General features: G+C 47.6%; 2 protein-coding genes across 3 annotated transcripts in view; both read right to left on the reverse strand.

Annotated features, from left to right (window-relative positions):
* Positions 1-996: 996 nt before the first annotated feature.
* LOC129832925 (WAS/WASL-interacting protein family member 2-like) lies at positions 997-6,511 on the reverse strand. Its single transcript, XM_055897058.1, has 8 exons — positions 6,209-6,511; positions 5,301-5,424; positions 4,154-4,286; positions 3,783-3,893; positions 2,536-3,213; positions 1,967-2,164; positions 1,745-1,846; positions 997-1,584 (listed from the first exon to the last, which is right to left on the reverse strand). The coding sequence occupies exons 2-8, from the start codon at positions 5,358-5,360 to the stop codon at positions 1,544-1,546; spliced, it is 1,323 nt and encodes a 440-aa protein (XP_055753033.1). The 5' UTR covers positions 5,361-5,424; positions 6,209-6,511; the 3' UTR covers positions 997-1,543.
* Positions 6,512-17,267: 10,756 nt separating this feature from the next.
* LOC129832926 (junction plakoglobin-like) overlaps positions 17,268-26,913 on the reverse strand; it is a 71,828-nt gene continuing 62,182 nt past the window's right edge. For both annotated transcript variants that reach the window (XM_055897059.1, XM_055897060.1), the window contains exons 10-16: positions 24,168-24,320; positions 22,938-23,057; positions 22,617-22,767; positions 21,598-21,719; positions 20,814-20,856; positions 18,754-18,903; positions 17,268-18,474 (exon numbers count right to left, since the gene is read on the reverse strand). In XM_055897059.1, coding sequence (XP_055753034.1) covers positions 18,767-18,903; positions 20,814-20,856; positions 21,598-21,719; positions 22,617-22,767; positions 22,938-23,057; positions 24,168-24,320 — 726 coding nt within the window. In that variant the 3' untranslated portion in view covers positions 17,268-18,474; positions 18,754-18,766. The remainder of the gene's footprint in view (positions 18,475-18,753; positions 18,904-20,813; positions 20,857-21,597; positions 21,720-22,616; positions 22,768-22,937; positions 23,058-24,167; positions 24,321-26,913) is intronic.

Below are 26,913 nucleotides of genomic sequence, written 5' to 3' on the forward strand. Positions count from 1 at the left end.
GTCACCGCTGTTAGGACCAGGCTGTAGAGTCACCGCTGTTAGGACCAGGCTGTAGAGTCACCGCTGTTAGGACCAGGCTGTAGAGTCACCGCTGTTAGGACCAGGCTGTAGAGTCACCGCTGTTAGGACCAGGCTGTAGAGTCACCGCTGTTAGGACCAGGCTGTAGAGTCACCGCTGTTAGGACCAGGCTGTAGAGTCACCGCTGTTAGGACCAGGCTGTAGAGTCACCGCTGTTAGGACCAGGCTGTAGAGTCACCGCTGTTAGGACCAGGCTGTAGAGTCACCGCTGTTAGGACCAGGCTGTAGAGTCACCGCTGTTAGGACCAGGCTGTAGAGTCACCGCTGTTAGGACCAGGCTGTAGAGTCACCGCTGTTAGGACCAGGCTGTAGAGTCACCGCTGTTAGGACCAGGCTGTAGAGTCACCGCTGTTAGGACCAGGCTGTAGAGTCACCGCTGTTAGGACCAGGCTGTAGAGTCACCGCTGTTAGGACCAGGCTGTAGAGTCACCGCTGTTAGGACCAGGCTGTAGAGTCACCGCTGTTAGGACCAGGCTGTAGAGTCACCGCTGTTAGGACCAGGCTGTAGAGTCACCGCTGTTAGGACCAGGCTGTAGAGTCACCGCTGTTAGGACCAGGCTGTAGAGTCACCGCTGTTAGGACCAGGCTGTAGAGTCACCGCTGTTAGGACCAGGCTGTAGAGTCACCGCTGTTAGGACCAGGCTGTAGAGTCACCGCTGTTAGGACCAGGCTGTAGAGTCACCGCTGTTAGGACCAGGCTGTAGAGTCACCGCTGTTAGGACCAGGCTGTAGAGTCACCGCTGTTAGGACCAGGCTGTAGAGTCACCGCTGTTAGGACCAGGCTGTAGAGTCACCGCTGTTAGGACCAGGCTGTAGAGTCACCGCTGTTAGGACCAGGCTGTAGAGTCACCGCTGTTAGGACCAGGCTGTAGAGTCACCGCTGTTAGGACCAGGCTGTAGAGTCACCGCTGTTAGGACCAGGCTGTAGAGTCACCGCTGTTAGGACCAGGCTGTAGAGTCACCGCTGTTAGGACCAGGCTGTAGAGTCACTGCTGTTAGGACCAGGCTGTAGAGTCACTGGTTTCTTCTTACAGGTAGACAACTGACTGGTGTTCTCCCGTTTCATGGTGATGTGGGCTCATCACAGTGCATACTCTGACGTGGTATGGAGATGAATGTCTTTCATACCGGTGTCAAAGTGTTCCCCATCCACACACACGAGCCTGGAAACACTATGCCTTTGTGATAAAACAGGGCAAGTTCACCCACACGGACACAGGCTGGGAATGGCATAAGTAAGCTGCCAAACTCCACCTCCAAATGGAGTGAGACTGCCACAGAAAAAATTCCTGGGCAATTTAAGGGCGAGCGAGTGAGTTAATGGTTATGGAGCTTAAGTGAAATGTTGTCAAATGAGAAGCATGTATATGTTATATGCTGTAGGTTCCATGTGAGAAAGTTGTGTGTATGTGTGTGTGTGTGTCCCTCGTCTCCTGTACACTAGAAGTCACGTAGTCTCAGTGTTCACCTTCCCACAGGTGGTGCAGGAGGAGCTCCCCTCATCACTGCCAAAAGTCAAAACAATGAAAAGCGGTTACAATAAACTATACGCCTACGGGGAAAATATTTATACTCCTTTTATGTAAAAAATGTACTCTGCACCAGAAAATCTGTGTGTACGTTACTTATTGGCATGTTGCGTCACACTGATAAGTGAGCCCTCACCTCTGTTGGCTTTGCTGGGGTAGATCCTGGTGAAGTGCCGGTACTCCTCTGGAGCAGGGAAGTCATCCAGAGGGTGGAAAGAATACTTGGACTCAAAGTCATCTGTAAGGGAGAGAAGGTTAGGAAGATTATACATTCCAATAACCAACTCTCATTTTGTTAGTCAATGTAGAGGGAAAACAAATTTGATGCAGGTGATGCAGTATGGGGCAGAAGACTCACCTACGAAGGAGCGGGAAATGGAGGTGTGTCCATTGCGGATAGGTGGGGGAGGGGGCGGGGGACCGGCAGGGGTACGGGAGGGAGGAGGGGGGGGCTTGCCACGGCTATGAGGCTCTGAAGGGCTACCTCTGTAGGGGGGTGGTGGAGGGGGGGCATCCCGACCACCGTTTCGTTGAGTCGACCCAGGCGGGGGTGGAGCTGTACAGACAAACGGTACGGTCATGAAGGACTAATAGAGCAGCCACACTGGCTAACCATCAGTCATTACAAAACAACAGCAAGACAGGAACGCTAGAAAAACACTGTAGGCCTGTCAAGACACGCCACCTTCCTGACTGTAGCGCCACACTACTTCTACACTTGTTTAAAATGTCTACACTAATAAACAATCACCTCTCCTCGCCTCATATTATGGTAGGTAATTGACAAGAGGAGATCGAGGCAAAACAAGAATTGTGACACAGCACAGTGAGAAAAATATTTAGAACTTAATGGACTTGAAATGGGACTGGCCCTAACCCAGCTCCATTACAGGTAGAGGAACAAGGAGAGCACTAGTAGCAACATACCTGCTCCTCTACCGGGGGGCTCACGGACTGGAGGGGGTGGGCGGCCGCCTGGCGGGGAGGGGGAGGGAGGCGGGGGTGGCGCTTGCCCACGGGTTGGAGTGTGTCCAGGTCCGGGCGACGGCTTCTTGCTGAGGGAGTTGTGTCTCTGAGGTAGCTCCGGGGCGGCTTCGTTAACCGGGCTGGAGGGGCCGTTGGTCATGGGCTGGCGGTACGGGGGAGGACCCAGAGAGGAGGAAGAGGAGGATGCAGAGGAGCCCCCTGACGTCAGGGGCCGCCGGTTGTTGTTGGGAGAAGGGGGTGGAGGGGCACTGTTGCGGGTCGGCACCGGGGAAGTCCCCCTCTGTCCTGGCGTGGGAGGGAGGGGCTTCTCCCGGTTGTAGGAGGGGGCGGGTGGTGGCGCCTTCTGAGTCGGGGCAGGGGGTGCGTTGCCCCGGCGAGAGAAAGGGGGAGGAGGTGGAGGGGCGGAGGAGCTGTGCTTCATGCCACTGTTAGGGCTGCCTCCGCTGAGGGGGCGGGAGAGGTCGGGGAGGGAGGGCCTCTGGGATCGGGAGTGCTCCGGGGGAGAGGCCTGTAGGGCTGAGCAGTCTGTGTTGTCCTGGCGAACAGGGGGTCCGGGGGGACGAGGAGCAGCAGGGCGCCCGCCAGGAGGCGTCAGGGCTGACCTGCCAACCGAACCATCTGCACCAAAAAAAAAAAAAAAAGTTTTCAGCAATTTATAAATATGAAGATGAATTTATACATGAACAGAGAAACATTAGGACATTTCAGTCCAGAGTTACTAGAGAACAGAAATGTATTGTTGTTGGTTGTTTTATTCATCATAATCCATTTTTCTAATATTTTCTCCCTGACAGAGGGTAAGGCCTTTCATATGATGAAATCTAAGACTAATGCAGACGTGCAGGTTAGGGAACTCATTATTGTGAATCAGAAAATCTCCTTCAGCCATGCCCGTCAGATCCATTACAGCCCTGCCCTCTGACAACATTGAAACCTGACCTTCTGCCCCGTCTAAGCAGTCAAAAGACCAGTGCTCATTTTTCAACCAATTGCAATCGTGCTTTGACAAAGAAGCTCGCTCCCAAACTTGTCAGCGATAAATGTAATGGAAGGGAATTACATTGCTGTGCTAAACCTTCTTCTTCAATACAAGTTTGACAGACCACTCATTCAGCGGTCCAGATTGTTTTTGGAAATCTTTGTAAGAGACACCATTAGTAAAAACAGTTAAGACGTTAAATACTTGCCTCCGACTGGTCGCAATTTAGGCACACCTGCCTGGAAAAGACCACCCATCGGCTGAATGACCCCTGACGAGCCTCCTCCGCCTACATTACTAACCCCATCTCCTTTAGGCTCTGGACAAGGAAGAAAACAAGGCTAAATGACATGCATTACAATAGTAACCTATTATATGTATAATTACCCTCATGGTCTCCCATTCCACTCCTGTGAAATAAGCATTGACCCCCTCCCCCAGAGTGTGCGCTCCATGCAGTACCCTAGCATCATCAGTTCTGTGCTTCTTACTTCCATCCAATCAGATTAGTCAGTAAAACACCACCAGAATAGTAGATCTGAGACACGGGTGAACCTTGGCGGTGCGCTGTGGCCTTACCTTCTAAGATGGGTGCGCTCCTGTCATTTACCACGCCGACCTTCTTCAGCTTGGCCCCTTTGTGGATGTCACCGAGCAGGGCTCCTCTGCCTTTGGCCTCATCTCGGTTGAGCTTAGGTGGGGTGGTGTTGGCCTGCAAGGGGAGGGGAAGAGAGCGTGTCCTCTAGTTAGCTCAGCATTGCACACTTTATGTTACCGTAGAACAGACCTGATTACATAACCTAATTTCTCATGGACAGACTACATAAAACGGTACAGCAGATCTGTCATGATACAATGGGATGTGTATGATAACGAGCAGCATTAGTTTGGGTGCTTTGGACAAATCACGATTTCACAGGAGTCTTTCGAAATTGGGATGGGGAGGGGCCAGTTGGCCCATAGACTTGGTGTAACTAGCAGAGATTATACATAGCCTGACAGGTAACAGCTTGCAGAAACCCATGTCACAGTTGGTGTAAGAATTAGCCAGGTAGAACGTGTCCTTGAGGGGCTACAGCACAATACATTTTTATAAGATTTATATTTTGTGAGTCCTTTACATCAAGTCATTAATTAGTTGTCCATTGAATAAATCCATATCGTTGTGCAGCCCCGTCTGCAGAGGCCTGGTTGGTCCACTGCTCATTACGTGAATTACTTCATGTGTAATTTCTTTTGAGGATGATTACATGAGCGAGCTGCGCTAATCACCAGAAGTGCTCTGGTACGTCCCGAATGGCACCCTATTCATTAAATAGTGCACTACTTTTGACCAGAGCCCTATGGGCCCTGGTCAAAAGCGGTGCACTATTACAGCGAATAGGGTGCCATTTGAGATACAACCTCTGATTGTGCTTGGCAGGGAAAGGATAGCACCTACAATCACAGGCCACGAGGAGAGCTTATTTCAGATTTCAGTAGTGTGCACTCTGAAAAAGGTCAAAATTCAGCTTCACAATACCAGTGAAAAGGGGATCAGAGTTGTCAAGTTGGTTACAACTAATTCATGTAAACTACACTGGCGCTAGGCCTACATCATGGCTCATACTATTAAATATGTCCCTATCATTTGTTTGACAGATACAGTTCACTATTAGATCCACACAGTTCCACAGGAAACATTTTGCCTCCAGGTGACACGTCGCATACTTGAATAAGATCTTACCTGGCTGAAGGTTGGGGGTGGAGGGGGGCCTCCAGGGGGTGGAGGGGGAGGAATGGGCATCCTGACCCGCTCAACAAGTCTTGTGGATGGCCTGAGGTCTCAGATACAAACTCAAAGTCACCACCTGCAATAACACAGAAAAACATGTTTCAGAGTCATCTAGTGACATTTTTCAGTCTTATCTAGCAGGAATTTGTCAACTAGTATAGTTAGCTAAGTAGAAGTGGTTCAATTTGATTTGATTGTTTTCCTTGCAATAAACTATATATTTTAAACCACGTAGCTAGCCATCTAATAAACGTTAACATACTGGTCTCATGTGACGTTACTGATGACGTCTTCACTTCGTTAGCAAGTTGGCCTATCTCGCTAGCTAGTTATGCTAGCAGAGAGCTAACGTTTGGCCAGTGCTGCTGTGTAATGGAAATGAGCCGACTGTAGATAGCGTTTAGACATCCAATAGTGTGACGTCTCCAAATAAACCTGGTCATCGGTAGCTAGGTCAGATTAGCCAATTAATTGGTTGACTAACGTTAGGTAGCAAACTGACAAATTAACGTTAGCTAGCTAACGTTAGCATACAAACTTGAAGCCATTGCGGCGGCACTTCAGCAAAAGGATAAGCTAACTCCATACATAACAGCTCAACTAGCTAGCCATCTTGTAATAAAGTATGGCTACAATACATCCTAACAAACGTAACGTTCGCTATGAATCTCAGCTATATCGTACATGGCGCGAACTAATCATGGCTATCATGTTTGGCTAATGTTCATGGCTGTCATGTTAGCTAACTACAGGATCAGTAGCGAGCTAACTACCTGGGTTAGCTTGCCAGAGTTGGCAACCTTTGCAAGTTAGCTTAATTAGGCGAGTTGCTAGCTAGATTGCTTCAGAATGCAACTTACTGGAGATCCTTAGCAGCCCATTCGTTTGATATTTGACGTTTTAACTCATATTAGTTTCTTCGTTCTCGGTAGTTCCTTCATCTCAAGTGTATTAATAAGTTTCAAGCCGGCCATTGATATTTCACTCCTGCATTCACGCACACGTCCCTTCACTTGCAGCAGAGAATTGCTGAAGGAGAGAAGATGGAAGTGTGCAGACGGAAGATTTCCAGAGATGGTAAAGAAAGCGAGACACCCCACTCCCTATTTTATTCGAGTCGGGGCGGGGCCACCCTGGTCTACCTATTGCCCCCGCCCAGCGGAGGGGGAGCCCCCAGAAATGTAACATCTTTCTAGGGCAGGGAGGGGGCAATAGGGCAGCAATGTTCCAGGAAGTGAATTCTCAATACAATCACCCGTTGTGATAATATTAGCATATGTTGATGTAGTGCCCATTGGTTAAGAATGTTTCAAACTCTGTCTTGAGAAGTCATGTTTTTACCGTCACTGTTATGGGTGTAAGATGGCACAGTGATGCCATCTGTTGGTAAATGTTAATTACTTGGCCCTGATGGTCAGATGCAGACAGGTCAAGCTAAGGCTAAGCATAAAAAAGCTTCAGTTTAAAGTGCCAGAGGTCCGCTTTCATGGGCACATCTTGTCCTCCACCAGATTGAAGGCGGATCCTGAAAAAGTGAAGGCTGTCTTGAAAATGCCCCACCCATCTGACGTGAAGGGAGTGCAGCGCTTTGTCAGATTCGTCACCTACCTGGCCAAGTTCCTACCGCGGCTCTCTGAAGTGTGTGAGCCACTAAGGAGGCTCATGGACAAGGACACCATCTGGCATTGGCTCCCAAAACATGACGCAGCGGTGAGGGAATAAAACAACTGGTCACCCAGACACCTGTACTGCGATACTACAATGTGTCAAAACCTGTCACGATTCAGTGACTCAAGCCAGTATGGACTTGGGTGTTGCCTCATGCAGGAGGGCCAGCCTGTGGCATTCGCCTCTAGGGCACTCACCCCAACAGAGCAGAACTATGCCCAGATAGAGAAGGAGTGCCTCAGCATTGTGTTTGCATGCCAATGCTTCCACCACTACCTGTATGGGCGCGACAATATTATCGCAGAGACAGATCACAAGCCCCTTATTGCTATGTTCAGCAAGCCTCTTCTGAATGCCACGAAACGACTGCAGAGCATGCTACTGGCTCTACAAAACTACAACCTCAAGGTGGTGTATAAGCCAGGGCCAGAGATGTATGTGAGTGACACACTCAGCAGGGCTACTGCATCAGGCACTCACACACGCTCCATGCATGAACAACACGCAGTGTGCAGCTTACAAACAGAGCAAGTGGATGTTGAACACATCAACCAGGCTGACTACCTCAATGTTACGGACCAGCGCCTTATAGAAATCAGACAGCACACAGACAGGGACGAGCAACTCCAGGCATTGAGGTCTGTGATTATGATGGGCTGGCCCGACTGCAAGGAAGAAACTGCTTTAGCCGTCAGAGAATATTGGCCAGTCAAAGAGGAGCTCAGTGTTCAAAACGAAGTAATATTCAAGGGCCAGAGAGTCGATATTCCACGGTCTCTGCGCCATGAGATGTTAGTGCGCGTGCACTCAAGTCACATAGGAGGTGAGGCCTGTTACAGACAAGCACGTGACACACTGTATTGTCCAGGAATGCAGAGTGAAATCAAAGACTATGTCAGTAAATGCACAATCTGCAATGAATATGCCATTGAGCAACAGAGAGAGACGATGATGTCCCACGAGCTACCGATGCTACGTCACAGAAGACAGGTCTCCAAGTTCATCTACGACAAATGAGCAAAAGACTTACCTGAGCTCAGGGTGGGTGAAACGGTGCAAATGAAGCCACTACCAGGGGACCGGATGGGCCTCTGGAGACTTGGATCCTGTGTACAGAAAGTGGCACCACGCTCCTACTTGGTCGACGTGAATGGATCACTGTACCGTCGTAACAGGGTTGACCTTCGGATTGCTGAGCCAGCCTCTACTCAGAACCCTGATGGTCAAAGGGGTCGCATGACAAAAGACGGAACCCCAGCAAGTCACATGGGGCCTGAGGCACTGGGCGAAGAGCCAGGGGATCACAGGTTGGCTGCTCCCTCGCCCATCAATACTCCCCTTAGACAGTCAGGTGACACGCCTGTGCGGGAACCCGCAGTCCTCGCAGACAAGCCCCCTGTCTTTTCACGCTGCGGGCGTCTGTCCCAGCCACCAAAAATACTTAATCTGTAGGTTTCCCATCAGGGATTGTTGACAGACAGAGATAAAAGTGAAGAGAATATCAAAATGTGTTGTTGTTACCTGAAAAAAATAAAAAAAAACAAATGTTCATGTTGGAATTTATTACTAGGTTTGTTTTGTTAGTGAATTGACACCTCCTGTCCTATTTTATTAAAGGGAAGATGTTATGGGTGTAAGATGGCAAAGTGATGCCATCTGTTGGTAAATGTTATTTACTGCAACTCCTGTGTTTTACCGGTGTGCTTGAGATACCCGGATGTATTGTAATGTACTGAACAAGACTGGTTACTCGCATCAATGCCTCTGTCTCGTCATTTAACATTCAAACAGTCACTTTCTGGCACAAAGAGCACAAAATAACTACACGTACCATGAGCCTTGAGGTCTGTATCGTCAGAACACGTCACTTTACAGAGAATGATAGAAGCCTCTAATGGCCAGAAGGCCATATTCACAGGCCAGCGCCACTGAGGGCTTCCACCATGCTTCCGCTATTTTAAAGTAGTCATAGTAGTCAACTGGGTGGGGATTCCTATGGGTTGTTGTTGCCTCAATGATGCTGCCCATGCTGTCACCGACGCTATAATGGCACAGATATAAAGATGAGTCCTCTATCCATGTATATCTTTTTTATATTTTTAATCTCATTTTCCATCTACAACATACTCTCCTGCAACCCGCCTCACCCAATGTGGTATGGATCTGCTATTTTTTTATACTTTAGAACTGGAACCCCCTTCAGAAGCTAGCCAGCTAACTTGCTACTAGCTAGTAGTCAGTTAGCCACTGCTAGCGGTCATCGCAGTTAACTCGGACATCTGCCAGCCTCAGCCCGGTCAACTCCTGCCAGCCTGCACAGCGCGATATCAACCCAGAGCATATCGGACTGCATCTCCGGATTCCTACCGCAAGCTCTGAACCTTTACTCCGGATCATTGCAGCTAGCTAGCTGCTATCCGAGTGGCTACTCCTGGCTAACATCTCTGTCCCGAAGCAAGCGCCAGTTAGCCTGGAGCTAGCCTCGAGTTAGGCCCATCTCCCGACCAGCCGAATAAATCCATCAGATAATACCTCTTTTGCCAATTGTCCTGGACCCTTTGCTGCCTACACGGAGCCCCGCCGATCCATCACGACTGGTCTGCCAACGTAACCGTCCGAGGGGGTTTCAACAGGCTCTCCCGTTGCAACGTCCCCCTGATGCCCATTTGCTAGCCTGCTGCTATCCCCGGCCCGCTAGCTGTCTGAATCGCCGTGACTCCAGCTTGCCTAGCTACTCACTGGACCAGATCCCTCGGCTACACATGCCTCTCCCTAATGTCAATACGCCTTGTCTATTGTTGTTTTGGTTAGTAATTTTTGTCTTATTTCACTGTAGAGCTTCCAGCCCTGCTCACTATGCCTTAGCTAGCACTTATGTTCCACCCCTCACACATGCGGTAAAATGGTGCCTCTAGAGACTAAACTTCCTAGGCCAATGCCTAGGCTTACCTCCACTGTACTCACATCCTTCCATACCCTTGTCTGTACATCATGCCTTGAATCTATTCTTCCGTGCCCAGGAACCTGCTCCTTTAACTCTCTGTTCCGAATGCACTAGACGACCAGTTCCTTTAGCCCTTCAGTACTCTTATCCTACTCCTCCTCTTCCTCTGGTGATGTAGAGGTTAACCCAGGCCCTGCAGCCCCCAGGATCACTCCCATTCCCCAGGCGCTCTCATTTGTTGACTTCTGTAACCGTAAAAGCATTGTTTTCATGCATGTTAACATTAGAAGCCCTGGTGCACAACTGAGCAAGAAGACAAGTACATTAGAGTGTCTAGTTTGAGAAACAGATGCTTCACAAGTCCTCAACTGGCAGCTTCATTAAATAATACATGCAAAACACCAGTCTCAACGTCAACAGCAAAGTGGCAACTCTGGGATGCTGGCCTTCTAGGCAGAGTTCCTCTGTCCAGTGTTGTGTTCTTTTGCTCATCTTAATCTTTTATTTTTATTGGCCAGGTTTTGCTCGCCTGAGGTAGAGTATCTCATGATAAGCTGTAGACCACACTATCTACCTAGAGAGTTTTCATCTGTATTCTTCGTAGCTGCCTACATACCACCACAGACGATGCTGGCACTAATACCGCACTCAATTTTATTTATTTATTTCACCTTTATTTAACCAGGGAGGCTAGTTGAGAACAAGTTCTCATTTTACAACTGCGACCTGGCCAAGATAAAGCAAAGCAGTGCGACACAAACAACAACACAGAGTTACACATGGAATAAACAAACATACAGTCAATAACACAATAGGAAAGAAGTCTATATACGTTGTGTGCATAAGCAAACAGGAAACCTGTTTTACCTAATTTCTATCAGCATGTTAAATGTGCATCCAGAGGGAAAAAAATTCTAGACCACCTTTACTCCACACACAGAGACGTGTACAAAGCTCTCCCTCGCTCTCCATTTGGCAAATCTGACCATAATTCTATTCTCCTGATTCCTGCTTACAAGCAAAAATTCAAGCAGGAAGCACCACTGACTACTTTAAAAAGGTGGTCAGATGAGGCAGATGCTAAACTACAGGACTGTTTTGCTAGCACAGACTGGAATATGTTCCGGGATTCTTCCGATGGCATTGAGGAGTACACCACATCAGTCACTGGCTTTATCAATACGAGCATTGAGGAAATGTCCCCACAGTGACTGTATGTACATACCCCAATCAGAAGCCATGGATTACAGGCAAAATTCGCACTGAGCTAAAGCGTAGAGCTGCCGCTTTCAAGGAGCGGGACTCTAACCCAGAAGCTTATAAGAAATCCCTATGCCCTCCGAAGAACCATCAAACATGCAAAGCATCAATACAGGACTAAGAATGTCAGAATAATAGTAGAGAGAATGATTTATTTCAGCTTTTATTTCTTTCATCACATTCCCAGTGGGTCTGAAGTTTACATACACTCAATTAGTATTTGGTAGCATTGCCTTTAAATTGTTTAACCTGGATCAAACGTTTCGGGTAGTCTTCCACAACCTTCCCACAATAAGATAGGTGAATTTTGTCACATTCCTCCTGACAGAGCTGGTCTAACTGAATCAGGTTTGTAGGCCTCCTTGCTCGCACATGCTTTTTCAGTTCTGCCCACAAATTATCTATAGGATTGAGGTCAGGGCTTTGTGATGGCCACTCCAATACCTTGACTTTATTGTCCTTAAGCCATTTTGCCACAACTTTGGAAGTATGCTTTGGGTCATTGTCCATTTGGAAGACACATTTGCGACCAAGCTTTAACTTCCTGACTGATGTCTTGAGATGTTGCTTCAATATGGGTGACTTTAACCTCCCCATGTCTACCTTTGACTCATTCCTCTCTGCCTCCTTCTTTCCACTCCTCTCCTCTTTTGACCTCACCCTCTCACCTTCCCCCACTACTCACAAGGCAGGCAATACGCTTGACCTCATCTTTACTAGATGCTGTTCTTCCACTAATCTCATTGCAACTCCACTCCAAGTCTCCGACCACTACCTTGTATCCTTTTCCCTCTCGCTCTCATCCAACACTTCCCACACTGCCCCTACTCGGAAGGTATCGCGCCGTCCCAACCTTCGCTCTCTCTCCCCCGCTACTCTCTCCTCTTCCATCCTATCATCTCTTCCCTCTGCTCAAACCTTCTCCAACCTATCTCCTGATTCTGCCTCCTCAACCCTCCTCTCCTCCCTTTCTGCATCCTTTGACTCTCTATGTCCCCTATCCTCCAGGCCGGCTCGGTCCTCCCCTCCTGCTCCGTGGCTCGACGACTCATTGCGAGCTCACAGAACAGGGCTCCGGGCAGCCGAGCGGAAATGGAGGAAAACTCGCCTCCCTGCGGACCTGGCATCCTTTCACTCCCTCCTCTCTACATTCTCCTCTTCTGTCTCTGCTGCTAAAGCCAATTTCTACCACTCTAAATTCCAAGCATCTGCCTCTAACCCTAGGAAGCTCTTTGCCACCTTCTCCTCCCTCCTGAATCCTCCTCCCCCTCCTCCCCCCTCCTCCCTCTCTGCTGATGACTTCGTCAACCATTTTGAAAAGAAGGTCGACGACATCCGATCCTCGTTTGCTAAGTCAAACGACACCGCTGGTTCTGCTCACACTGCCCTACCCTGTGCTTTGACCTCTTTCTCCCCTCTCTCTCCAGATGAAATCTCGCGTCTTGTGACGGCCGGCCGCCCAACAACCTGCCCGCTTGACCCTATCCCCTCCTCTCTTCTCCAGACCATTTCCGGAGACCTTCTCCCTTACCTCATCTCGCTCATCAACTCATCCTTGACCGCTGGCTACGTCCCTTCCGTCTTCAAGAGAGCGAGAGTTGCACCCCTTCTGAAAAAACCTACACTCGATCCCTCCGATGTCAACAACTACAGACCAGTATCCCTTCTTTCTTTTCTCTCCAAAACTCTTGAACGTGCCGTCCTTGGCCAGCTCTCCTGCTATCTCTCTCAGAATGACCTTCTTGATCCAAATCAGTCAGGTTTCAAGACTAGTCATTCAACTGAGACTGCTCTTCTCTGTGTCACGGAGGCGCTCCGCACTGCTAAAGCTAACTCTCTCTCCTCTGCTCTCATCCTTCTAGACCTATCGGCTGCCTTTGATACTGTGAACCATCAGATCCTCCTCTCCACCCTCTCCGAGCTGGGCATCTCCGGCGCGGCCCACGCTTGGATTGCGTCCTACCTGACAGGTCGCTCCTACCAGGTGGCGTGGCGAGAATCTGTCTCCGCACCACGTGCTCTCACCACTGGTGTCCCCCAGGGCTCTGTTCTAGGCCCTCTCCTATTCTCGCTATACACCAAGTCACTTGGCTCTGTCATATCCTCACATGGTCTCTCCTATCATTGCTATGCAGACGACACACAATTAATCTTCTCCTTTCCCCCCTCTGATAACCAGGTGGTGAATCGCATCTCTGCATGTCTGGCAGACATATCAGTGTGGATGACGGATCACCACCTCAAGCTGAACCTCGGCAAGACGGAGGTGCTCTTCCTCCCGGGGAAGGACTGCCCGTTCCATGATCTCGCCATCACGGTTGACAACTCCATTGTGTCCTCCTCCCGGAGTGCTAAGAACCTTGGCGTGATCCTGGACAACACCCTGTCGTTCTCAACTAACATCAAGGCGGTGACCCGTTCCTGTAGGTTCATGCTCTACAACATTCGCAGAGTACGACCCTGCCTCACGCAGGAAGCGGCGCAGGTCCTAATCCAGGCACTTGTCATCTCCCGTCTGGATTACTGCAACTCGCTGTTGGCTGGGCTCCCTGCCTGTGCCATTAAACCCCTACAACTCATCCAGAACGCCGCAGCCCGTCTGGTGTTCAACTTTCCCAAGTTCTCTCACGTCACCCCGCTCCTCCGCTCTCTCCACTGGCTTCCAGTTGAAGCTCGCATCCGCTACAAGACCATGGTGCTTGCCTACGGAGCTGTGAGGGGAACGGCACCTCCGTACCTTCAGGCTCTGATCAGGCCCTACACCCAAACAAGGGCACTGCGTTCATCCACCTCTGGCCTGCTCGCCTCCCTACCTCTGAGGAAGTACAGTTCCCGCTCAGCCCAGTCAAAACTGTTCGCTGCTCTGGCACCCCAATGGTGGAACAAACTCCCTCACGACGCCAGGTCAGCGGAGTCAATCACCACCTTCCGGAGACACCTGAAACCCCACCTCTTTAAGGAATACCTAGGATAGGATAAAGTAATTCTTCTAACCTCCCCCCCTTAAAAGAGTTAGATGCACTATTGTAAAGTGGTTGTTCCACTGGATATCATAAGGTGAATGCACCAATTTGTAAGTCGCTCTGGATAAGAGCGTCTGCTAAATGACTTAAATGTAAATGTAAATGTAAATATATCCACATAATTTTCCTACCTCATGATGCCATCTATTTTGTAAAGTGCACCAGTCCCTTCTGCAGCAAAGCACCCGCACAACATGATGCTGCCACCCCGTTCTTCACAGTTGGGATGGTGTTCTTTGGCTTGCAAGCCTCCCTCTTTTTCCTCCAAACATAACGATGGTCAATATGGCTAAACAGTTCTATTTTTGTTTCATCAGACCAGAGAAAATTTCTCCAAAAAGTACAATCTTTGTCCCCATGTGCAGTTGCAAACCGTAGTCAGTTTTTTTTATTGTGGTTTTGGAGCAGTGGCTTCTTCCTTGCTGAGCGGCCTTTCAGGTTATGTCGATATAGGACTCGTTTTACTGTGGATATAGATACTTTTGTACCTGTTTCCTCCAGCATCTTCACAAGGTCCTTTGCTGTTGTTCTGGGATTGATTTGCACTTTTCGCACCAAAGTACGTTCATCTCTAGGATACATCACACGTCTCTTTCCTGAGCAGTATGATGGCTGCGTGGTCCCACAGTGTTTATACTTGTGTACTATTGTTTGTACAGATGATCGTGGTACCTTCAGGCATTTGGAAATTGCTTCCAATTATGAACCAGAATTGTGGAGGTCAAATACATTTTTTCTTAGGTCTTGGCTGATTATTTTTGATTTTCCCATGATGTCAAGCAATGAGGCACTGGGTTTGAAAATAGGACTTGAAATACATCCACAGGTACACCTTCAGGTGACTCAAATTATGTCAATTAGCCCATCAGAAGCTTCTAACGCCATGACATAATTTTCTGGAATTTTCCAAGCTGTTTAAAGGCACAGTCAACTTAATGTATGTAAACTTCTGACCCAGTGGAATTGTGATACAGTGAATTATAAGTGAAATAATCTGTCTGTAAACAATTGTTGGAAAAATTACTTGTGTCATGCACGAAGTAGATGTCCTAACCGACTTGCCAAAACTATAGTTTGTTAACAAGAAATTTGTGGAGTGGTTGAAAAACAAGTTTTAATGACTCCAACCTAAGTGTATGTAAACTTCCGACTTCAACTGCATGTGAGAATGCTAGTCATTGACTACAGCTCAGCGTTCAACACCATAGTGCCCTCAAAGCTGGATCCTGGACTTCCTGAAGGGCCGCCCCCATGTGGTAAGGGTAGGTAACAACACATCCGCCATGATTATCCTCAACATGGGGGCCCCTCAGGGGTGCGTGCTCAGTCCCCTGCTGTACTCCCTGTTCACTCATGACTGCACGACTCCAACACCATCATTAAGTTTGCTGATGACACAACAGTGGTAGGCCTGATCACTGACAACGATGAGACAGCCTTTGGGGAGGAGGTCAGAGACCTGACAGTGTGGTGCAAGGACAACAACCCTCTCCCTCAATGTGATCTAGACAAAGTAGATGATCGTGGACTACAGGAAAAGGAGGACTGAGCAACGCCCCCATTCTCATCGACAGGGCTGTAGTGGAGCAGGTTGAGAGCTTCAAGTTCCTTGGCGTCCACATCACCAACTAACTAACATGGTCCAAGCACACCAAGACAGTCGTGAAAAGGGCACGACAAAACCTATTAACGCTCAGGAGGCTGAAAAGATTTGGTATGGGTCCTTAGACCCTCAAAAGATTTTACAGCTGTACCATCGAGAACATCGTGACGGGTTGCATCACTGCCTGGTATGGCAACTGCTCGGCCTCCAACCGCAAGGCACTACAGAGGGTAGTGCGTATGGCCCAGTACATCACTGGGGCCAAGCTTCCTGACATCCAGGACCTCTATACCAGGTGGTGTCAGAGGAAGGTCCTAAAAATGTTCAAAGACTACAGCCACCCTAGTCAGAGACTGCTCTCTCTGCTACCACGCGAGAAGCTGTACTGGCGCACCAAGTCGAGGTCCAAGAGGCTTCTAAACAGCTTCTATCCCCAAGCCATAAGACTCCCGAACAGCTAATCAAATGGCTACCCAGACTATTTGCATCTCCCCCTTCTGTGCTGCTGCTCTGTTATTATCTATGCATGGTCACTTTAATTGCTCTACCTACATGTACATATTACCTCAATTACCTCAACACCGGTGCCACCCACACATTGACCCCCTGTATATAGCCCCGATATTGTTATTTACTGCTACTCTTTAAGTATTTGTTATTCTTATCTCTTACTTTTACATTTTTTTTATAGGTATTTTCTTAAAACTGCATGGTTGGTTAAGGGCTTGTAAGTAAGCATTTCACTGTAAGGTCTACTACACCTGTTGTATTCGGCGCATGTGACAAATACAATTTGATTTGATTTGAAATGGAAACGTCAGACATCCTGCCCGGTGAATTACCACAACAGTCACTTGGTGGCAGTAGGCCTATACTGTATGAAGTCGGGACACAGATACACACACACTGACTGCCTCCTTTCTCTTATGTTATCCCGGAAATCCTATCCACATAATCAATGCTGAATCTCTACCTTCTCTTTATACACTTTATTTCATACTTCTCTCTTTTTTATGGCTCTCTTGGCGTATGTGACGCACAGTAATGGCGGTTACATTGGAGCCGTAACCCGGATCCGATTCAATGGCACCGTTTCAAGCTGTGGGTGAGTTTATCCGGTACGATCTCCCTCTGTTACATGCACAGATGAATAGGGGTTAGTTATCATTATATTTATCATAAGCTTTGGGTTTTATTGCTACTTGATACCCGAATGTGGTACTACGAGGGCAGATTTCATGCCTCTTAGGGACACATGGGGGCGCTGTGAGACAGAGTTTCCTTTGGATTCTTCACCGCCAGCCTGCAGTGGTTTTAAAGGCTGGAGTTCGGGCCTTGCTTGACTGACAGTGAGTGAAAGCAATAATGACCTCAAGGCTAAATAAGATCCAATTAGTCATACAAATACACAGGAGACAGGCTAGTTAATATAGTTTGTTTATTTGAAAAAAAGTTTCAAACTAAAAATGTTCTGTAAAAATGCATATTCATAGTGTTAATTTCCCCTTCATTCATATGGTATACTCATCTCTTATCAACATCATCCTTCTATCATCCCTCTTTTCTCTTTGCCTTTTCTATCGTTTGGAAGGTAGGAATGTGCAGCGGGGTCGCTATGGAACACACACTCTACAAACAACAGGTTCACGATTACTGCTTCCCCCCACACAACCCCCACACAAAAATAAACAGAAAGCAATATGATTATCATCGTCACAAAATAAATCTCTTTGGCATACATCCCCTGCCTCTTACCTCTGTAAAACACACTCCCATCTCCCCCCCCCCCCCCAACCCCCCAAAAATCAAGACAGAAAAAAACATCTTCCATAACAACGTACATACTTTGAGGAAACGTCAGTTGTAGTAGCTGTAAAAGGGTGCGGGCCTGCCAGACATGACGTTTTGGATCGTACACACATTATATGTTGAAGCACAATGTATTAGTCCACGATGCATATGTATACTGTGTCGGTTGAGTGTCTAACTGTTGGTGAGCAAGACTGGTCCACAGGAACAGAGGTGAACCAACCGCACCAGCTGAAGTCGTGGTTTAGTGTGCTTGGGAGACCACTCGACTAGGAGAGAGTGGTTGTGGACAAACCTTCGGGGGAGAGGGTGCTTGTCTTGGAACCTCAGACCCAGCAGCAGTCTGGATCATGGACTGGACTGGGGGGATAGACAGTTATAGGCAGTACAGGGACCGCTGCCGTTCCAATTAGCCACCGGTCTCATTACGTGATAGGATTTCTTGTCTGAACTCAATGTTACTGGTTATTGTTGAGGACTACTGTCGTGGCTCTGCATACCGCCATGTAAATTATACACATGACGAAAATGTAAAATAATGTGCAAGGTAAATATGCAAGGAAACGTCTAAAACCAACACAGCATCTAAAAATTAAAGTTCAATTTCCCTCCACATTAACTGTAACAAAGCAACTTCTCATTTTGAGGAACACTAAATTCTTGTTATTGTTTTTTAAAATTGTATTTTTCTGGTGTTTTCTGACAACAGCCCCTGATTGGCCAATGTCTCCCCATGAAATAGCAGTTTCCCTTTGTGAAATCCTCGTTCAGCTGTCCCTCCATGGTGTTCATGCCAATTTCACTCCTTCCATTTTGTGCCTTCAATGGAAAGAGGCAGTTATTTAGACATAAGTCATGATTCATGTGGTCTTAAAATGTTGCAATTATGGTATGTTGAGCTATTCATGTGTGTACTATGCAATTGACTATGTTACTACAGAGCTGAGCTGTCTGTGTCTTACAGCCATTCTGGGCGTGTGTGTGTGTGTGTGTGTGTGTGTGTGTGTGTGTGTGTGTGTGTGTGTGTGTGTGTGTGTGTGTGTGTGTGTGTGTGTGTGTGTATGTGAGAGAGAGAGAGTATGCATCTATATCACTGACCTTGCACTGTGTGTTAGAGGGGCTCTGGGTAGGCCTGTCGGGGATCGTAAGCCATCTCAGGCATGTACTGCTCATGCATCTCTGCTTCCAGTGGCATCCCATCCATGCCCAGGTCAGAGTAGCCGTAGGGGGGGTAGCCTCCATCCAGCTCTGAGGAAAGGAGGGAGAGAGAGATGAGAGAAATATAGAATTCACAGGCCAACAGAGAGGCAAGCTCATCTGGTGTATTGACACTGACAGACAGTGTGCAAGCATCCAAATGATTAGACAGGCAGTCAGAAAGGAGCTTTGCTCCCATCAGCAGACGTTTTCCTGTGACGGATGGAAAGAAGAACAGGAATAACAATCTCTTTACCTTCACCTCTATTCTATTCCATTAATGCTATTTCATACCCTGTTTAATAATGTGAGCACTGCAATATGGATTAAGTGTCAGCAGCGAAAGGACGAATGGTGACTAATGTACCACACACACACACACACACACGCACGCACATTCACACACTGGGGGATATATGAGGGATAGAGTTCAGAATTATAATGAAAGATATTGAGATGAGGAGGATTTACTGTGTGCAGAGAGAGGGATGGACGAGAGGAGAGTAAGACAGAGTGGAGATTCACAACGAGGACATATGACAGAGACCTAAGCTTAGCTGGAGAAAGACGCCGTATGACTGCAAAGAGATAAAGTAGTGACCGATAGAGCTAGGGGAAAAACAAAAGATAAATTCACCAGATAAAGAGAGAGTGCCAGTGTTTTCTGTAGAGGAGAAGTGTTACGCAATCACAGGAAGGAGGGAGGAAGCATTAGCAGAGCAGTGGAAAAGAGAGAGTGTGTGTCAACTCAGCAGCGTGTGTGTGTGTGTGAGAGAGAGAGAGCGGGATAGAGTGCGGGAGATCGCTTGACGATGATAGATGGCCAGTTAATGGAAATGTAAATGACATGGAAATGTGACCAGAGGGGAAATAGATAGATACCTCTGTGAATTTAATTCCATCCCAGATGACAGCACCCCTCCACCCTCCCTAACCAGCCCCCTCTGACACCCTCTCCAGGGCATGGAGGGAGCAGACACATCAGAGAGAAACACACACACACATGAATGGACATGACTGCACGCACGCACACACACCCACACTCTCCGCAGTGTGGCCAGGGGGCCGAGTCCATTATATAAACAGCAGGGGTCCCCCACATTCCCTGGGGTCTGATGGACTGCTGAGGGGAAAAGGACAAGACCTGGCTCCGGCTTTCTGTAGACACATGTCTCTCGTTTTCCTCCTCTCTGATGCTCACTACTGTGTATGTGTGTATGTGTCCGCGTGTATACGAGAGAGAAACTCAATTATTTTGGATTTTTTTTCTTCCAATCATGTTCAAGTAAGTGTTTGTGTGTGTGCGTGACTAGTGAGATGAGGGCAGACTTTGCTGTGACATTGCGTGCACGTTGATTTAATGATCACCCTCTGGTACACACAGTCCACTGTCACTCGTCACAGCCACTAACAGGAAACCAATCAAGTGGCACTTAACCTAAATGAGGTCTGACGCTGGTGTGTGTGTGTGTGTGTGTGTGTGCCAATCCATTTCAATCCGTGTGTGTCAATCAATCTCTGCCTCTCTCTCTTCTGGTCTGCGATCTGTCTCGCTCTTGCCTTTTTTTTTTGTGAAACGCAGTAGTGTAATGAAAGATGTTCATTGCAGTAGTATAATTAAGCATTAAGGCCTGAGGAGGTGTGGTATGTGGCTGATGTACCATGGCAATGGGCTGTTCTTACGGACGACGCAACGCAGAGTGCCTGGATACAGACATTAGCCGTGATGTATTGGCATTATAACACAAACCCCCAAGGTGCTATTATAAACTGGTTACCAACACAATTAGACCAGTAAATAGTAAATATTTGTTATACCTGTGGTATACGGTCTGATATACCACAGCTTTCAACCAATCAGCATTCAGGGCTTGAACCACCTGGTTTATAATCTAGCATAGTATACAATAGTGGTGTACATTGGTGTATTGTACTGTAAGATAGGACTCGTCCACACTCACCATCTGCCAAGTATGCAGCTTGCATGGGTACAGCATTGTGGGCCTGGAGAGAAAGAGAGCGATTGAGAAATATTAATGTAAATCTGTACCATTTTAACTTCAAAACACTATACTTTTACCGATCCCCTTCTGAAAAACAACAGAGGCAGACGTTGACTTTACACCTGGTGCCAACGACGCTCAGTCAGTAAATCTATCCCTTTGGAGTTCGATACTTCCTCATGGAGGATGTAGTGTAAACAGTAGACCTGTTTGCTTTGGGCCTCCCTGTCTCCTTTCCCCTTGACAACCTGACGAGTCAGCAGGTTCCGCGGCTCGGTGTGATTGATTAACACCTGGGCCAGATCTGCCACTAATCCAATCGGTGAGCCTCGATAGTGGTAGTTATCCAATGAGCTTTGGGAGCCTGTGGCGATGTGTGGGGCTCAGAGATACTTAGCGCATTAGGCATGCAGGTTTTGAACAAACACTAGATAGAGTTAGTTCAGAGTTATTCATTCTAATAGTAATGCAAGTATGAAAGGTAAACATACAGATTGATTACTGAGTGGTATCGATTGTGTCGTGATGTGGTGTGTATTTAGATTTTGCTACAGTTCTTCCCTGAAGCAATGACTGACCTGAGAAATATTGGATTGGTTTAAAGCAATCCAAGGGTGGAGGCCAGTCAAGCCCCTAAAGACAAAGGAGATTAACCTTAAAGGTGTTCAAACAGGGCCAGCCACCACTGATCCTTGTACTGATCGCTCCCAGGCTATAGGCGGCGTCAGAGGCAGAGGCTTACCATCTCCCAGGCCGCAGGGTCGTGTTTGAACAGTGAGTGGGTGAGCTCCACGGACACACGCTTCCTGTAGTCAGAACTCTTGTCCTCCGAGATACGGAAGAGAACGGCTGCCGCATAGGTGGCTGTGAGGGAGAGGTCGGGGAGAGACATGGAAAGAGGGAGTGGGGGAAAGAGGGCGTGGGTGAGGGAGGGAGAGAAGAAGGACGAGATATCAAGAGGTTGTTTGTCATTGCCTCTATGCTATGACAGTTATGATGAGTACTCAAAATGCTAATGGGGTACATTGAGAAACATTGAGAAAGTGAGATGGGCAGAGAGAGGTGGGAGGCAGAGATATAGAGAGATTTAAAGAGACAGAGAGTCATGTTTGATTAGTCAGCACACATTATTAAATGGAGATGGAGAGAGCCCAGGGAGAGATAGAGAAAGAGGTCATATTTGTTTGTAAGAGGTCTGTGTGCATATGCTTGTGTGAGAGAGAGAGCGCGAGAGAAAGAGAGAGATAAAATAAAGAAAGTGTAGCTTATGGTGTGTTTGTTTGTGAAGACTTGTGTATACACTTAGAAAAAAGGTTTACCAAAAGGATTCTTTGTTTGTCCCCAAAGGAGAACTCTTTTTGGTTCCAGGTAGAACCCTTTTTGGTTCCAGGTAGAACCCTTTTTGGTTCCAGGTAGAACCCTTTTGGGTTCCATGTAGAACCCTCTGTGGAAAGGGTTCTACATGGATTTCAAAAGGGTTCTACCTGGAACCAAACGGGTTCTACCCAGTACCAAAAAAAGGTTCTACAAAGGGTTGGGGACAGCTGAAGAACCCTTTTAGGTTCTAGATAGCACCTTTATTTTCTAAGAGTGTAGGAGTGTCACGTGTGTGTGTGTCTATTTGTATGTACAGTATATGGGACTGGTTTGAAAGCCCAAGTCTTTAAACAAGATATAGTTGATTGTTCGTTGAAAGTCCAAGAGTCCAAGTGCTGTATAAAATCCACTAAAGCGTAAGCTGCTGTTTATGAAGAGACTGACCGATGCCCTCGTTGCTGGAGTGCAGTAGCTCCATGAGCGGGGCAGAGGCTCCCTCTGCGTCGATCATCTCCGCAGACTGCTTGTCCAGGGCCAGCTCACACAGCACCCCCGCAGACACACGCTTCACATTCTCCACATACGAGTACAACAGCTACGGACGGGTGGAGAGAGGGAGGGAGAGGGCTCAGACACATCTGCTAAAATACACCAAAAACTCACAAGTACACACACTCACTTTTTTTCACTCTCTTTCCCACGTTCTCTCTCTCTCACACAAGTGCATACAACACCAACTGAGAGTTTGGTGTGTTAGACGTTAACCTGTACAAAGAGTGGGATGGTCTGCATGCTGGCGATCTCTCCCCTGTTGACGGGGTCTCTGGCCAGGATGTGCAGGGCCCCTGTACAGCCCTCCACTATCTCCTCCATACGAACACCATCCTGGGAAGAGAGTGGGGAAGAGATTTAGGAAGTGTGTGTGCGTGTGTGTAGTATGTGTAACTTTGTGGAATCCTCTGTGGGATGAAACATTGATGGATGGGTTTGTTTTCAGCACTTAACATTGTGTGTGTGTGTGTGTGTCTGATCTACTTAATGTAAGCTGGTTTGACAATCTTAACAATACAACAGCTGGGCGCCATTCACTTTGACACTCAGAGAGCACTGTATCCCATTTTACAGGCTTCAAAACCCTGTAAAATGATTAATAGACTTGAGAGGGTGTATTGGTGCGTGTGTGTGTGTATGTATCCTGCCTCGTGTTTAAGTAAACCATTTACAGACAACGAGCAAGGGGAATGGGCCTGTTGTGCTTAGTAATCCTTTTTGGCTTGCCGGAAAAAGCTGACAGGTGAAAACCCGAAACAGGTGGGGGCATATGTCTGCAACCTTCTGCTGAGAATTAGTGAAAAACTCCCTGGTCGTCTCTCACAAACTCAGCCTACATTTCGTATTTCCCCTCAAACCACAGCTCTCTGTCTATACGTGTGAGTATTGTTGTGCAGCTCAGAGTTCAAAGTGAGCCAGTGGACTGAAATGGATCTCTGCCACTGGGTCTCCCTATAGGCCAACTGGCATACACTGGGTTGGAGAGGTCTGGAATGGGGCGTGTGCTGGAGCTGTGGCATGGTGTTGACCACTGGACTATCCTGCTGGGACCCCTGTGTGACGCATTGCACCCCTTTGCTGAGTCTGAAATACAACCCACTCGTTTTACAGTGTGAGGAACTGTTTCAAACACAGAGAATGCGGTCTTGGAATTTGTGTGATTTGATGTGCAGAAGTGTTGAAAGAATGTTGCCTTGGGTGCCTCAGTGTATTTGAATTGTGTATTTGGCTGAGGTGATTGTGTGATACGGCTGGCATGCAACGGAGTGGATTCGTCCGTGGTATGTGGGTTGCAAAGGAGGCGACTCCCTCCCGTGTAAGTGCTGTAACTGTGAGTGACTTGCATATTTGTGGTGAAGGTGACATAACGTCGATCGTCATGGATTGTGACAGTGTCATTCCTGTGATAGTGAGTCTTATGTGTTGAACGGCGTCGCGGCTGACCTGGTACGTCTGCTGAGAACTGGAGGCGTGTCTCTGGGTGTCCTGGTGAGCCTTCAGCAGCAGGTTGACCAATCGGGGGATGGCTCCAGCATCCCTCAGTGGGGCCTGATTGACTGGGCACAGCGCCAGGTTACGGATCAGACCAACCGTGGCCTATGGGAAAGAGAGGGGAGGCGGGTTGAACGCAGCTGTATGGAAAAAGCCTCAATATAATCTCTGTTACTGCTACAATACCTTATCCACAAATACATGACTATGAGAGTGCATGTATGAAAGCATACAGCTATTAAGGACTCGGCACTGCAGTGTGGCGCTCATGTGAAAGAACGCATACGTACCCTAAGATATACACCTTTATGTGCGACTGTGCAAGCGATGCACGCTGCGGCAATGTCACTGCAGTCACATTTAGCAGAACGTGAGATGCCATCTCCTGATATGATGGTCTGGCTTACCATAACCCTGCCCTGTCCTCTGATGTTTCCTCCCATTTCACATACCCCGACCCCTAGCCCCAACAGGGGCCAATAACATCTTATATAAAGTCCCCTTCTAAAAACCTCATCATTCAATTCACATCATAAAATAACAATATCCCCTTTATTAAAAGAGCTCCGGCTGGATTGAGAATCCTCCACTGGCGTGTGCTGTGATGGTGATCGGGTTGCCTAATTCTCCACACACACACACACACACATGTGCACACATACACACACACACACACACATTCCCTGCTGTCTGTCAATGAGGAGTGCAGATCAAGAGGAAAATTCAGGCATGGCTCGTAGCATCTGCCTCCGTACCGCACTGAGAGAAAGAGAGAGGGAGAGGGCGGAACGATTGGCTAATTCAGACTGTAATTGAATGATTAAATCCCGCTTAGGCACAGACATGTATGTGTACGCAGTCACAGATGAACATACACACGAGTGCATTCCAGCATTCCCAGGTAAATATTTATATGGCTCTCTCTGCTTATCCATATGAGTTTGGACAAACACACACACACACACACACACACACACACACACACACACACACACACACACACACACACACACACACACACACACACACTCTGCCACAGTATGAGATTTAAATTCAGAAGGCGTAAATGAGTGATTAGGCACAGCTTGGTGCAGAGAGACCTTCTGGCTGACGTAGAGCAGAAGGAGGCAGAGATAGAGGAGTGTGTGTGTAATGGAGAGAGCAGTGTGTGTGTGTGTGTGTGTGTGTGTGTGTGTGTGTGTCTGTGGGTGTGTGTGTGTGTGTGTGTGTGTGTGTGTGAGAGGGAGAGAGAGAGAGCCGTGTGTGTGTGTGTGTGTGTGTGTGTGTGTGTGTGTGTGTGTGTGTGTGTGTGTGTGTGTGTGTGTGTGTGTGTGGGGGGGGGGGAGAGAGAGGGAGAGAGCAGTGTGTGTGTGTGTGTGTGTGTGTGAGGGAGAGCGCAGAGTGTGTGTGTCATTCATGTCCTTTGTGTGGGAACTAAATACTAGTCAATCAGAGCTAATGACCTCAAAAAGCCTAATATCCCCCAAATGGGAAGAGTTGTAAACATGGTCAAGTAATCGGGAACAAGGTGCCAATACATGGATAGCTGGCTGCCAATAGGCCTTAGAAAACCACAACACCTTTCTTTCAGTTGGAGTAGAGGACGAGAGACGTCAATGTTTACCTGGTGCTACAGATGGGGGACATGTGTCACTGGAGTCATGAAGACACACATGGCCACTTGTCAAGTGTACATGCATAGGCCTACATGCACACACAGAGAGTACAAATACGCTTAAATTGATTACTGCCCTCTGTCCTTTAAGACCAATGACAGGTAGAAAAGACTAGATAGCTGCCTACCATAGTGCTTTCACTCACTCATCAAATACTTTCAGATCAGAATTGAAGGAAAGGACACAAGGAACGAACACCTCGATGGACTATTGGGACACAACCACGACACACAGAGAGGCTAGTGCACATCGGGGTAAAAACAACATTCTTGTGGACCAGTGCCCATGGGAACAGAGCAGGACAGCAAGACACACAAGCACACTCGACCATTGAAGGGTTCTGATCCGATGGGCATGAATTCAAGCGTGCTTCACGGATGCTGCTTGCTCGGAGCGAATCAGAGGAGCATCTCGAAACCAATCAGCGATCAGACACTGAAGCACGGGCTTGGAGGAGGAAGGGAACCTAACATTTCTTATTATACTAGTTGACTGTCTAGATCATAAGAGAGGAAAACTACCAATCATAAAGCAAAGATGACATTAATTGGTAGGTGATATTTTTAACACAATGATAATGTACCATTGATATTACTATAACTGGTATCCAACTATTGCTATTCTGTATTACTATTGATATTACTGTTATGCCTACTATCATCTTAAAATATCTACTGTATATCAATAGCATAGCTAATAATGTTAGATATTGGCTTACCCTCATACTAGGCTGACATTTTAGCATGATTAACTTTGTTCGCTTATTCTGGCAAGTTGAGCATGTAACTAACTTGCTATCCTTAAATCTACCTGCTGTCAAAGATGGGTGTGCATTATTCCCTGATGAAACAATAACACATTGATATAAATTCCTAAGGTAGCCACTGAATTCAGGGAAGAATCCAACCAATCTTGTTTTCATTGCAACAACAAAAATGACAGCGGCGGCCTTGCAATTCCCAGATGATGTTATCCTTGTTTCACAGTGACATTGTTGTGTGAAGCATACTACACTCGAGAGT

The sequence above is a fragment of the Salvelinus fontinalis genome, chromosome 34 (genome assembly GCF_029448725.1).
Source record: "Salvelinus fontinalis isolate EN_2023a chromosome 34, ASM2944872v1, whole genome shotgun sequence".
NCBI classification, from domain to species: Eukaryota; Metazoa; Chordata; class Actinopteri; order Salmoniformes; family Salmonidae; genus Salvelinus; species Salvelinus fontinalis.

What these genes read in the sequence shown, in the direction of transcription:
- LOC129832925 (XM_055897058.1), bottom strand. Translation starts at nt 5,360, where the DNA reads ATGCCCATTCCTCCCCCTCCACCCCCTGGAGGCCCCCCTCCACCCCCA. An exon ending in GAGCGCACCCATCTTAGAAG is followed by an intron (nt 3,894 to 4,153) that starts GTAAGGCCACAG and finishes TTCCTTGTCCAG; the next exon opens with AGCCTAAAGGAGATGGGGTT. An exon ending in TAAATTGCGACCAGTCGGAG is followed by an intron (nt 3,214 to 3,782) that starts GCAAGTATTTAA and finishes TTTTTGGTGCAG; the next exon opens with ATGGTTCGGTTGGCAGGTCA.